Consider the following 14,773-nt stretch of genomic DNA (forward strand, 5'->3'; position numbering starts at 1 on the left):
TGAACGCTTTGATAAACACGAGCTCTTGACACTTTCGGGGCCATCCATTTAGTCCGTACGCATGAATGACTCCGAGCCAATGACTTAAGCTCTACAAATGCCCGTGCAGTCTCTTTGGTAAAGTAACTGATGAATGAGACGACAGGCAACAGGCCACGCTGAAACATATCCAAACTTGCCCCCCCTCCACCCCCCTGGACAATTAATCCGAGGACATTTATCTTTGAAATAATTCATATCGTTATCACACTCGCGCCTGTAAGATTGCGCTGTTTACATTGGCCCGCATATTCGGGAAAGTGAGAATCCATTAGCTCCATTGTGCTGCAAGTTTCGCACCAAATTCAGTTGAATGAATTTTGGTATTTTATTATCATGCACAACATCGCCTATGTAGGAAAGGGAGATTTGGTGGTAAAACAACAACCATGTACACAAATTCACTTTTTTTAATTGGTGTTTATTTGTTAATAGTTTCGGACAGTGTGCAGTTAAGATTGTGGGAAAGATATTTGAACAAAGGCATTATTGTAGAAACATGCAGTATTGTTCTTTGCGGACGAAGCAGTTTTCATGATCGATTCTAACAAAATTGCTGGTAATTCCACGACGGCGTGTTAAGCGTATCTGTGTGTAGCTGCGGATAATATAAAAATAACTCTTAAATATGCAGTGAATTTGTTATGCCCAAAAACGTTCCTGGAGAAATCCAAAAGTTTGAAAGTCAATGTTGTTTTTAATTTGTTGTTTCGTTTCCAATAAACACAACTTATTTATAATTTTCTTTTCCGCATGTATAAAAAAATCTAATATTTTACAAAGGCACAGATGAATACATCTATATTGATTGTGCATGAGACTTCTTTACATCTTTTGGACATTAGGATAAAGAACATCCTATACAGCCCAGGGACGAACCGATTTGCCGTCAGATCCTACACCACATTCCCTCTCTAGTTAAAAACAATCTCCCCAAGTTCCAAAAAAAAATGAAAAAACACAATACAGTATACAAAACTATTTTGGTAAGACTAGCATAACACAATAAAGTAATACCGTTATGACTGAAGACGACGAAAGAAAATAAATGGTTCCACCCGCGCAGAGTTGTGAAGAAATGATATTTATTGCCAAATTAAAGTGGCCAAATGAATTCAGAGGGAATGATCGTTAGCTACCGTGCACTTTCCATACGTATACGTGTAAAGGCAAGTCCATGAAGACCGCGTACCTGCATATAGGTGTTGGCTTCTGAAATGTTTGGGCCACTGTCAGTATATACTCGGCATAGTATGGTTTACTACAACATTTAAGGCAAAGTGGGGAAACAAGCCTGAAAGCCCATCAAGTGTCTAAAGAACATGGGAGGCGTTTCTAACTACAGGGCTAAGCCACGGCGTAACGTGCTGGTGCCCGTGTCAAAAAACAAAGCCCTTTAACGCTGCAAAACGCGTCTGAAATAAATACGTAGAGATTACAACGGATTTAACAGGGGAGCAAACGGCACTGCGCTCCACGGCAGAGGAGCGCAGTTGGTGCACAGAATTGAGCTCGCTTCCCCTTCACACGTAACCTGACCTTTGGTTGTGGTTGGATCATTAACCCGGCCAGAGAAGAGGTACTGCCCTCCCCAGCCATCGCCTAAATAAACACCTTCCCAGTCTCTCAGGACCCATGCTTTGCTTACGAATTTTAAAATGTTTTTTTTCTGAATTATATGTTCTCATATTATGCGGTAAACTTCCATTTCAAATACCGCAAATGTTCCCAACAGTTTGTTTTATATTATGCACAGCTTAATGTTTTTGTCTTTTTTATTTTTACTTCCCCCCCCCATTCTCCAGAACACTTGGGAAAATCGGAACGCTTGTGTGCACTACTGTCTTCCAAACTCTGCTTCTCGGCAGATAATGCTATTTAAAAATCAGCTGGGCTATACAGATAACAGCATGGTCCAAATAAGAATAACTTAGTATATTATGGCAGTTGGCCAAACTATCGTGCACAAGGACAGTACTGCATTTCACAACAAGCTGACCATTAGTTAATAGCACTCGAAAATATCTGATGGAATGAACAGGTTATTGCTTTATACTGTTCCACATTATATATATAAAAAAATGCATATTAAAACATGACCAAACAGTCAAGCGAATACAATACTCAAAAATAACAAGCAATAACGTTTGCGAACAAAGGAACTGTCAAACATTTCTTTCTCTTTGTGTTTTATTCAAGTCCATCACGATCATCTATTAATTTTTATTCCATTACCATACGGTTTGATTGTCGCACAAATACCTGCTTAATTATTAGTACAAAAACCATCCTTGGGCAGTTTTTTCAATCTTGCAGCTTGCACTGTGCTGCTTTTCTTGCGTCACCCCACCGCACCACAGTACCGGTTCGAGCAAAGCACGGCGCTTTCCTGTCGCAAGTTCGACTTCGTGTTGGACGCGAGGTGGTGGGTCTGCTGCTTCGTGCCACGGTCAGTCAAACAGCCGTCGCGGTTTGATCACAGGACACCAAGATTGTTTTTGTCGTATTATTATTATTATTAATGATGAATGTACTGTACTGTAGAATGTCTAAACAAACTCCTATTATCCTGGTCTGCATTTTAACAGAGTGCACATGAACATTGACCTGAAACACACCGGACAAGGCAGTCGAAGCGTATTGACTTACGGAGCAAATTAAACACGTAACAATGTTATAATGTTTGGTTGAAAATATTTGGTTGCTTTTAAGTAGATTGGAGCACCCAAAATAAAATATGCAATTTAATAAATCTCGTCCTGCATCTTGGATGAAATGTCTCATTTGTTGTCATGCAGTACATCTCTTAATGATTAGCAGACCCTGTGTCTCAGCAGAAAGGCAGAGGTATGCTGCTGGCATTGAGTGTGGTCCCCCTTTACGGCAGGGCTTGCTCAAGCTTTGGCTGGCTTCTCTTGGTCCCGCCGGATTACTGCAGCACTGGCCCGCAAGCTACGGGCAGCAAAACAGGAGTCACGTAAACAAACGGTCAACAATCGCATAGCTTACTGAACCCGTTAGGGCAGGGCTGCCGGCTCATTATTTTTGGCACACAAACATTGAACGAACCGGTGACCATCCACGGCAGCACCCTCGGGCCGGGCGAGGCCTGGCCGGAGCCTTCCCACCTGGTGTCAGAAACCGTAAAGCGCTGGGAACGGAATTACGAGCCATAATCTCCCAACGCGGCGGTCTGTAGTTTTCCATAAACAGGTAGCGGCTTTCTAGTGCACAGCAGGTAAGCCTCCCTCGCGAGAGCTGAGAGCAGCATGTGGCACGCACTTACCCCATGACAGTGTCCTGCCTACGCGGGATTTTCAAAATAAATTACTTTCTTCCAAATTTTATCTCGATTGTGCTGCCAGAATCATATGGAGCAGTGCAACCGTTCCGAGTTAGAGAACCGTCCACAGAAACAGATATCCCTACTAGTGATCTCCGTTCTGCACAGCAGGGGATGGTACGTGCCCACTTACTCTGCCACCGAGGCTAATGTTCATTGCACGACAGCGAAATCGGCATTTATTAATTTTCAGAGTTGATATTTGGACAAATAAAGAGGGTAAAAAAGACACATTTAGCATGAAAAGGATTTTTGTTGTGCAGTCCATGTTGACCAGGCTGAGACCTTTAACCATTTCAATTCGAACCAAAATTGTCAACGGTGGCAGCCGACTGTTCTGACCTTTGAGCCACCCGACCAACTCTCCCACCACGCCGACCAATGACTCTCCTACCACATGCCGCTTTTAAATAACCGACGCCAGCCGCCCACGATCTGACCCTCTCCCCACCGGGGGGAGTAATTTGAGGCCTTATTATGCATCTTTTGAATGTCGATCCATTTAATAAGTTTCATCCGCCTGGGTCGGCTCCTTTCTTCTCAGCCTAATCCTCCGTGACTTCTCCATCGCCATGGGTATGATGTCATGCAGATCGACACAGAGCTGCTAAAGTGAGCGGTAATCTCCGATCTCCTGAGTGAGGCTCTCGGCTACTTGGATGATGTCATGAAGTGGGTCAAACGTGCACGAGGCGGGTTTAACTCAAGGGAGGAGGAGCGGGGGGGGGGCAGTGCTCGCTTTGTCAAATGCCCGCTCCTTTCTAGAGCCCGCTCATGGGACGGCGGATTTATCTGGCTTTGGCTGCTGGTCTACACACAGGTGGGCGGCATTTATATTTGACAACGCAAAACAGATGCAGGGGAATGCGAAGAGTTTCTTCTCTCTCGATACGAACCTCGTAAGTTTACAGATGTTAGCCACAGCTGACGGCCGTTCAACTGCGCGTCCGCAAATGAGCGATGCCATCGCGTGAGCATGTAAACCATCCATTCTTACGCTCACGGTACGTGCGTCAAAACTCGCGTGTGCAACAATCATTGTTTCCAATTCATGCACGTTTTACAACAATCATTTCCCGTTATATTTAGGTGAATGCTGCAAAAAATAATACAAGTGAGACAGAAAAAAACCCAATAAGCGTTACAAATGAGATGGCAAACATAACACACACAACATAACACACACACACACAGACAACATAACATACACAACAAAACACACACACACAAAACACACACACACCATAACATAACACACACACCATAACATAACACACACACCATAACATAATACACACACCATAACACACACACACCATAACACACACACAACATAACACACACACACCATAACATAACACACACACCATAACATAACACACACACAACATAACACACACACACACAACAAAACACACACACAACAAAACACACACACACCATAACATAACACACACCATAACATAATACACACACCATAACATAATACACACACCATAACATAATACACACACCATAACACACACACCATAACACACACACACACCATAACACACACACACAACATAACACACACACCCCATAACATAACACACACACCATAACATAACACACACACACAACATAACACACACACAACATAACACACACACAACATAACACACACACAACATAACACACACAACATAACACCCACACACACACATAACACACACACACGCAACAAAACACACACAACATAACACACACACAACATAACACACACAACACACACAACGTAACACACACCATAACACACACACACACACCATACCACACACACAACATACCACACACACAACATAACACACACACCAAAATACACACAAAATAATACACACAACAAAACAATTATTGAATAACTTCGTGAACCCATATCGTGAAAGTTTATCGAATTGCTTTTTCCATCGTGTTAATTGTTACATGCCTATTATTCTAATTGTTTAAAATGGCTACTAGCCCTCGAGATGCATTTTCCTCTTCTGCTGACGTTTTCAAAAGTAACGTTGAGACGAGATGGGACGGTGGCACTCACCCTGCTCTTTCAGACTCGATGCTGTGCTTCATCTCCACGGGCAGCCAGGGATTCTGCAGTGACAAAGTCAGTCGATACTTTTAGTAAATATACTGGGGCATTCAAAAAACATTTGCAGAAACAAAAACATCCCGCGCCATTTACGTTACACGCGTAAGTTGTTACTAGTTACGTTTGTAAACGCTTTGTCGATGATGGTAAAGTCTAGAAGTATGAGAGAAACCTTAAACAACATGACATGGTTGAATATGAATTGTATATTTTATAACAGTGTTTTGAGATCACATTTATATCATGATAGGAACACACCAAGATGCCCAACCGAACATTATCGATATAATTTAAAATAATATAAGATGACCCTCTATAAAGTTTACAATTCAGAATATTACTTTCACATGCTAATTAGAGCATTAACATAATTCTGTACTTCTGTTCATGTGAATGCAATGCAGTGTTCAATAGTCTCAACGTTCATGTGAATGCAATGCAGTGTTCAATAGTAATTATAAACGACACGCACCAGGATCGTTGATCGGTTTCGAAGCAGAACTCTGCATTCAGCAAATAAAAGAATGTGATTTAATTGCATCCACTAAACAAAGCATTTTCATCACTTACAACCAGGGTGCGGCAAAAGTCAGGAACCATACGCCTGCATAATAAATGATAGCTTGCACCTCCGGTTAGCACGGTTGGCTACGCACGGTTTGAAATAATTTTTTATTTAAAGCTTTCGTGACTGCAGGGATTCATATTCTTGGTTCTTTTGGTAAAGTCACGTAGAAGGGAAACAATAAAATATTTTTTTTGTTTTATATTTTTATGGTATGAAAGAAGTTAAACATACATACGTACATACAGTGAGGGAAAAAAGTATTTGATCCCCTGCTGATTTTGCACGTTTGCCCACTGACAAAAAAATGATCAGTCTATAATTTTAATAGAAGGTTAATTTGAACAGTAAGAGACAGAATAACAACAAAAAAGTACGGAAAAACGCATGTCAAAAATGTTATAAATTGATTTGCATTTTAATGAGGGAAATAAGTATTTGACCACCTCTCAATCAGAAAGATTTCTGGCTCCCAGGTGTCTTTTATACAGGTAACAAGCTGAGATTAGGAGCACTCCTTTTAAGAGTGTGCTCCTAATCTCAGCTCGTTACCTGTGTAAAAGACACCTGTCCACAGAAGCAATCAATCAATCAGATTCCAAACTCTCCACCATGGCCAAGACCAAAGAGCCCTCCAAGGATGTCAAGGACAAGATTGTAGACCTACACAAGGCTGGAATGGGTTACACGACCATTGCCAAGCAGCTTGGTGAGAAGGTGACAACAGTTGGTGCGATTATTCGCAAATGGAAGAAACACAAAAGAACTGTCCATCTCCCTCGGCCTGGGGCTTCATGCAAGATCTCACCTCGTGGAGTTGCAATGATCATGAGAACGGTGAGGAATCAGCCCAGAACTACACGGGAGGATCTTGTCAATGATCTCAAGGCAGCTGGGACCATAGTCACCAAGAAAACAATTGGTAACACACTACGCCGTGAAGGACTGAAATCCTGCAGCGCCCGCAAGGTCCCCCTGCTCAAGAAAGCACATATACATGCCCATCTGAAGTTTGCCAATGAACATCTGAATGATTCAGAGGACAACTGGGTGAAAGTGTTGTGGTCAGATGAGACCAAAATGGAGCTCTTTGGCATCAACTCAACTCGCCGTGTTTGGAGGAGGAGGAATGCTGCCTATGACCCCAAGAACACCATCCCCACCGTCAAACATGGAGGTCGAAACATTATGCTTTGGGGGTGTTTTTCTGCTAAGGGGACAGGACAACTTCACCGCATCAAAGGGACGATGGACGGGGCCATGTACCGTCAAATCTTGGGTGAGAACCTCCTTCCCTCAGCCAGGGCATTGAAAATGGGTCGTGGATGGGTATTCCAGCATGACAATGACCCAAAACACACGGCCAAGGCAACAAAGGAGTGGCTCAAGAAGAAGCACATTAAGGTACTGGAGTGGCCTAGCCAGTCTCCAGACCTTAATCCCATAGAAAATCTGTGGAGGAAGCTGAAGGTTCGAGTTGCCAAACGTCAGCCTCGAAACCTTAATGACTTGGAGAAGATCTGCAAAGAGGAGTGGGACAAAATCCCTCCTGAAATGTGTGCAAACCTGGTGGCCAACTACAAGAAACGTCTGACCTCTGTGATTGCCAACAAGGGTTTTGCCACCAAGTACTAAGTCATGTTTTGCAGAGGGGTCAAATACTTATTTCCCTCATTAAAATGCAAATCAATTTATAACATTTTTGATATGCGTTTTTCTGGATTTTGTTGTTGTTATTCTGTCTCTCACTGTTCAAATAAACCTACCATTAAAATTATAGACTGATCATTTCTTTGTCAGTGGGCAAACGTACAAAATCAGCAGGGGATCAAATACTTTTTTCCCTCACTGTACATACATACAGAGGCACATCTCAATCCATTTCACATGGGGTACCTAAACATTCTCCACAATGATCTTAACACACAAAGCTCGTATTTTCGCCAGGATAAATATTTTTTGGTTTTACCAGGTAAGGCCCATTGAGCTGTATAGTTCTTTTTCAGAAGCCCAATGAAGTGGCTTATGTGGAAATTTATAGCAGCCAAATACTATAAACGCATGATTCAAAATGTGGAGGGAAAAACCGGTGGACCCGGTGAAAATTCCATGCGACAACAGGAAGATAGACGTGCATACTCCAAATATACAGGCGTCAGGGTTTGGATCAAACCCACGACCTCCTGTATACCAGGCGAGGTAACTAACACAGTAGCACCCTCAGTATGATCCATACGGTCCTGAAATCCCTGCACGCTGCCATCGTGTAACGGTAAGCACAATGGACTCCCACAATCCAGAGGTTGCCTGTTCAAACTCCCAGCACGTGGCTGTTGAAATAGTGGCCAATTTTCTTAATTATCACCCCCCGCTTCCTCGGGCCACACCTCCACCTCCAATCCCGGCCTCTGTCCACCCAGCAGTATAAATGGATTCACCAGCTTTTGCTGGTGATTACAACCAGCTTCATCAGGCGATTTGCCATAATTGTTAAGAAGTCTTCAACTTCCGGTCTTAAATAGAGCAAGACGACATCATCACTGCGAGTGGTTGTAATCACCAGCGAAACTTCGTACTGAACTGTAAATGCTGTGGGTTTACTCGCCATCACACCGATGTGCTGAATGAATAGTTAATTGGCACGTTTTATTCACATGGCAAACCTTACTAATTGGCTGTGTCGGGCAGTGGTTGGTTAACGACGCACTTATATTTATGCGATCCAACCCAAAAACCTTTACGGTGAATATTGGTCATGAAAGCCTACGTGCTAAATTGAGTTCACCAGGGTTAGTCAATCGACAGTTCACACGTGGTGGGGTAAAGTGTGGATAACCCCCACCCCTTCTAAAACTTTTGCCAGCGTGGAAGCGTAGGCCAAAATAAAAACCCTACAGGGCTTAATTTTAGTGGAGGCCCTTGTGTCAGCAGTGGCATGAACAGGTAATTGCGGGGCTGCACCTTAACCTGTTACCATTACCTGAAATCGCTTTGGTTTGTGACTTTGGAAGCACCTTGTATACACTCAACATTCCTGGCACGCTGCATGAACAGATCCATAAAGCATGCATGCGAGCTCTCTCAGTGGTATGGGAGTATCACAAAGCACACCAGTACGTGTTGAACTTCTTTCGCACCGTACGCAGCCAACCGTGATAACTGGAGGTGCGGGGCTAACCAGGGAGTATCACAGTTCTCACCTCGAGCCTGCTCGGGTGAGCTGCCGCAGCAGCCGGTGGCTGTGTTGGGCTGCGTGGAGCCTGGGCAGCTGGGCGAGGGCTCTCCGGGCTCTCCTGCAACGTGGCTCCTCCTGAAACCACGAACACACGTGACCATCCACCACCCGCCGATTGTACCATCAGTTCCCCACCCCTACAAGGCCCATCCAAGGTTCAATCGTAAGATCTGATTAAATCCGGCGCATTTAAGGTGGTTTGGTCTATATGGAGTAATCATGTAATGGGATATGCGTATTGATTTTAATTGTTTAATAACGTGTAATGTAATGCGCAGCTTGTTGTCATTCCACTTCTGGATCAAAGCCTCCCCAGATTATGACAGTTGTGGGGGATGTTTGAGCATACTTTACCCCACTTGTTATTGCTTGCCACAGATGTTAGCCATGGCCAGGAATTGCACTCAGGTCACCGGGTTCATGGTGTGGTGTGGGAACCACTGCACTAGTGTTACCGCCAGTTTACACGAAATTTGTCTCATCTGGGACTTGATCGAGCGATGTTGGCTCTCAACGCTTTTTACTGTTGCATATGATGTCACTTGGTATTGAAAGTGCACTCCTGGCTCACTCGGGCGATTCCCTGCAGAAATCATATTGCAATCATGAGAACTGCACCATGAACTCCATAGAATATAGCTCAGTGGAGTGCACGGACGAATATGCTACCCCTACCTTGCCTTTAGAACACACGTTCAACAGTCATTCATCAATCGCCTTTCAGCTAATCCTCAGCACTGTTGCATTAGCCCACTAAATCGAAGGCTCGACACTAAATTAGCACTCTCACTTACAACCGCAAATTAAGCCTATTTCCCGCAAATTAAGCCTATTTCCAATTAACCAAGAAGCACTGTGATTGCGAGGCGAGTGTCTCTATATAATGTAAACCAAACAATATTTGTCCAAGTACTTGTGACATGGCCATATAATACACACGTGTTATCTTAATGGGCACACACCCAGTTTTAATTATAGTTCTGGCGCACCAATTGGAAAAATACAAGGCCACCACAACAATAATTGGGGAGGGAGAGGAGGAAGAAAAACACGATGTTTCTGCCTGTAGTGTACCACCCGGTTTTTAACGTAGGTCGCGTGTACACATAAATAGATGGCCAAATTACAAAGTACAAGGTCGCCACAACAATAGCCTCACTTGGAAGGAAATGCCCCTAAAATGTGCAACCGCATGCTGTGCCCAGACTGCACTGAGGATACACGTTTCCCATAGGTGCATTCTCCAGGTCAACACAGTCCATCTGCTTTCCCGTTCTTGGGTGGCACTCATCTCCTGTTTACAGCCCATAGCTAGTGGAGAAAATTCCACAATTCCTATGACAGGGGACAGTCATCCCAAACGACACACGGCATTGATTTCCCACAAAACGATACTTATTTCACCCGAGGCAATTTCTGGGTTGTACCACGTGTTGTTTGGCATGATGTCCGACGTTACGCTCCACGTGCGAAACGTCGGACATTGTGCTTAACAACACGTGGTACAACCCAGAAACCACATCGGACAGCACGACTGCACAACCGCGAGAACCCACGTGGTGGTTCTTCTTTTATCGATCGCCAAAGGACGGCAAGCTGCGTCGACGTGCAACCGGAGTTATGACTCAACAAATGGTAGCTTGTGATATCTGAACCGGATCTAAGCATCCCGTTCACGAAGCTGCACTGACTGATGTGGTTCAGTATGGTGATCTCAAACAACCCCAAAAGACGGTCACTGCATCACGTGTTTTCAGATGCGCTTCTGCGGCCGTCTGGAACGATCTTCCTTCAGATATTAGGAAGCCACTGGAGCTATGCACCTTTAAATAATCTAGATTGAAAACTAATTTCTTTAGAACTGCTCTTTGTGCTTAAGTTGTTGTCCTTCCCCCGCATCTTCGATTACGTACGGTGCGAAAGAAGTTCAGTATACATACTAACATGGTAAGGGGAACCCTACAATCAACAACTGTGTTGATTGTGAGCAATGCACATTTATAAACCACTGCTCCACCCCACGACAGACATTTTGCAGGCACTCTTTCATAAAAAAATGTTCAACTATCTTATTGGATTTCTCCCAAAAGCGCTATGAGGCAGTCGCATTAGTGGGTTGACGTGCCAACGCGTTTGTGAGCGACTCGTGTGTTGCAAACGTATTTTATGCTACTGTCATGAATCAGAGGCCTGCTTAATGCACGCTGTTGTGATATAATAAAACGTCACTGTGAGGACAGCTGCCGTTAAGAGCGGCTGAATGCAAGCAGTAACAAGCCCGCACGCAGCAATAAGCGAAGCAAATCGAGGTGATGCTCATAAGGCTGCTGTTGCTGCACTGTGTTTTTTATGATGCCCCTGTTATATATTTGACGCTGTCAAACGCTTAGGGTGTCGTGATGTATTGAGTGTGCACTGCGCCGCTGTGCGAGTGAGGTCAATATCAAAGACAAAGATCCCCCATATAGCCTTAACAGACTGTTGGGGTAAATGTTGTTATCGAGCATCTATTAAGGCCGGCACGGCACATGATGGGGTGGGTGGCCAGCACCACGCATGGCCACATTTGTCTCACTTGTGGCAATGTTTACACGCTGCACCAGCTACTCATTTGAGGCTGAGTCGACCTACTGGAGGCCCAGGACCGGTTAAAAAAATCGTCACTGGTGTTGGCCGTGAGAGGGAATCCAACTCGGGTCGCCAGATTCGTAGTACAGCGCACCAACCACTACACTACCGAGTCCGCTATCACAGACAAAAGCATGCAAGAACGGTGCGCAATCATTTACATGCACGCAAGGATGCACAGGGGCTTACGTACCCTTATCGGGGTCTTTGTTCGCTGGGTGGCTTACACAGTCTGTGCGCTCAGCAGGCTCTAATGAGCCTTTAAAGGCAGCATCTGCAACAAACGCATCATAACTATTGTGCAGGCGTAAACATCTCGCTTGCAAAATAACGATCGAGCCGGATGTGCACCTTCATTTTAGGAGTTGAAGCTATGAAGGATGCGTTTGCTGTAAACGATGAATATTGATTCATGCAATATAGATTCTTACGCTCACTGCAACACAAGTCATTGTGCGTGCGAGAATAATTTGTTAAATGAAAATGCAAATGTAATGCTAAACTTTCATTTAAGCGAATGAAGCAAGCTAATCTGTGCAGCGACAAAAAAAACAATACAAAAGAGGCCAAAAACCACTGCTTCTTGATTCGAATCACAAAACCGAATTGTGACGGTTCATCAAATTACTGCTGGGAGGGAGGGGGAATGTGGGTGGGATGCATCGCTACAAGCCGATTAATCACCATCTCAAGTACAAAAACTGAGCAGGCGAGTGGGAAGGAGATTATTTCTGCCGCCGCTCACCGTTGCGGAAAGAAGCCACGACGCCGACAGCGAAGAAGGTTTCTTTGTCCGGGAGCGACAGGTCGAGCAGTCTGTGGCTCGCGCGTGTGTCCCCCGGGACCTCCTCCTCTGCGCGCGCGGGAGCAGGCGTGCTTTCCTTGCCTGCGGCGGCGCATCCAACGTCGTCCCGCAACGATTTATCTCGGGAGCGACCGTCGCTTCCCGCGGGAACAACCGTGCTCTTGGCAAGGTTCGTCTGCTTGCCTTTGAAATGGTCCACGCGGCCCGACGCCAAAGCAGCGGCGACGTTCGTCTGCTCGCCGAAGGGCCGATGCGGCCCTCTGTCCGCGTGTCGATGCGGCTCCGCCTTTGAGTCCTGCGAGTCGGGTTCGGGAGCGTGGATCGATTCCACGGCAGTTGATGGCAGCGGTTGATTGTCGCCGAGCGAGCTCCCATCTAGGGTTCGTGCGGCCGTCCCCTCGTCTGGCTCGCTCCACCTCGTCGCCTCCGCGCTGTGCGGCTGCGCCGCCTTGTCTCGGGGGCTGGCGGGGCTCGGCGCGCCCGCCTGTGCGTTCGTACCGAGCTGAGCCGGAGACGCGACGTTGAGGTTTGTCGAATGGGCGTTGAGTTTCTCGGCGGCGCTGCCCGGTTTTGGCTGCGGAGCGCTCACGCTGGAATACCTGATGTTAGATTGTCCGGGATGAAATCCGATGGGAGACACGGCCCGCTTTCTGATGTGTTCAACAGAGAGAGTGGCTCGTGGACCGACGTTCGGTTTCGAGTCTATGGATTGCACGAAATGTTTAACATTGGAAGTGTTAGGAGGGACGGAGGCGTTCTGATTGACCTCAACATTTTTGTTGCCATCCACGGCCGTCCCTCTGCACTCCTCTTGCCCGGACACTTTCCAAACGGGCGTGATGGTGGCTCGGCTCGGGGTGGGGGCGGCTGCCAACTCAAAGCTCTTGAGGGTCTCTGGACGGGGGACTTTCTTCACCTCGATCGCCAGCCTGTTCTCCTTCCTTTTCAACTCAAGGTCTATAGTTCTGGCGTTCGTCTCTGCAGAATTACCGTCATCGTCCAGGCCGCCGACAGAAGCGGCCTCGTCGCCGGCGCTCTCCGCTGACGGCTTCTTGCTGAGCGGGGCGTTGTCGTCGTGGTCTTCGGTGGGAGCCACTTCCAGCTGAATGGGTCTCTCTGCCAAGGTGTCTGGGCCAATGTTGGCATTGGACACACTGCCCGTGAACTTGGTGTAATTCTTGTTCAGGTCCAACCGCTGCTGGCCGTGGTTTTCCAGGGTCTCCGCCGAGCAAGGGGACGTACTTTCCACAACTCTGCTCCCTGAACCGCCGAAGCCGTCGCCCGCGGCCTTGTTGGCGGCATTAAACTTCTCCGTTCTGCACTCTTCCGCCGAGCTCTCGGCCTTGTTCGCGCAATCGGCGTCGCCCGACGCGTTGCCGTCGGAGTCGGAACCCTCGACCGTGCCCCCGCAGCCGCCCGTCTCGCAAATCGCCGGGGTGCCCGTCGCGTCTCGCTCGTGGTAGCGCTCGGTGGCGTCGGCGTGGTAGCGGTCGTTGCGGTCCTGCCACACGCACGAGATGGTGAGGAAGCCGGCGGGCACCGACGGGGAGATGACGGGCGGTACGGGGATGGGCCGCGGCGGCTGCAGGATCTCCTCCATCACGTCCGCCTCGTCCCGCTGCGCCGCACTGCTCGCGCACAAAACGCGCGCACGATAAGTGGGATCCGTGCCGGCGAGGTGGCGAGGTCAAACACGTGCAGCGATGATAACCGGCTTGGCGTTGCGTTCGATGGTTTAACACCAGTGGTTCGCACCATTTGGCACACGTACCCACTGGTGGCAGCTGGCGAGTGGTACGCAAGCAGTCTGTAAGTGGCACACTGAAGAGTCGGGACGCGAGTGTGTGGATATCCTGTATGCATGCATCAGTGAGTTTTAATTTTTGAATACACGCACGTAAGTGCCCATTTGTAGTCAAGTAGGCAGGAGTTGCATGTGCTTATATATGTATATGCATAATTTAAAAGTAGAGTAAATTTTGAGACTATATTTTAATTATATTCTACAGTGTGATTGATAATGTAACCATTGG

General features: G+C 46.4%; 1 protein-coding gene across 3 annotated transcripts in view; it reads right to left on the reverse strand.

Moving 5' to 3' along the window:
• Window positions 1–439: 439 nt before the first annotated feature.
• The window catches only part of PTPN12 (protein tyrosine phosphatase non-receptor type 12), a 70,516-nt gene continuing 56,182 nt past the window's right edge, over window positions 440–14,773 (reverse strand). For 2 of the 3 annotated variants that reach the window (XM_032954232.2, XM_032954235.2), the window contains 6 exons: window positions 12,681–14,368; window positions 12,129–12,209; window positions 9,273–9,382; window positions 5,980–6,010; window positions 5,457–5,509; window positions 440–2,991 (listed from right to left, as the gene is read on the reverse strand). In XM_032954232.2, coding sequence (XP_032810123.1) covers window positions 5,466–5,509; window positions 5,980–6,010; window positions 9,273–9,382; window positions 12,129–12,209; window positions 12,681–14,368 — 1,954 coding nt within the window. In that variant the 3' untranslated portion in view covers window positions 440–2,991; window positions 5,457–5,465. The remainder of the gene's footprint in view (window positions 2,992–5,456; window positions 5,510–5,979; window positions 6,011–9,272; window positions 9,383–12,128; window positions 12,210–12,680; window positions 14,369–14,773) is intronic. The other variant, XM_032954233.2, reaches the window with a different exon arrangement.

This window comes from Petromyzon marinus, chromosome 14 (genome assembly GCF_048934315.1).
Source record: "Petromyzon marinus isolate PM22_M1 ecotype Great Lakes invasive population chromosome 14, UKy_Petmar_22M1.pri1.0, whole genome shotgun sequence".
Taxonomy (NCBI): domain Eukaryota; kingdom Metazoa; phylum Chordata; class Hyperoartia; order Petromyzontiformes; family Petromyzontidae; genus Petromyzon; species Petromyzon marinus.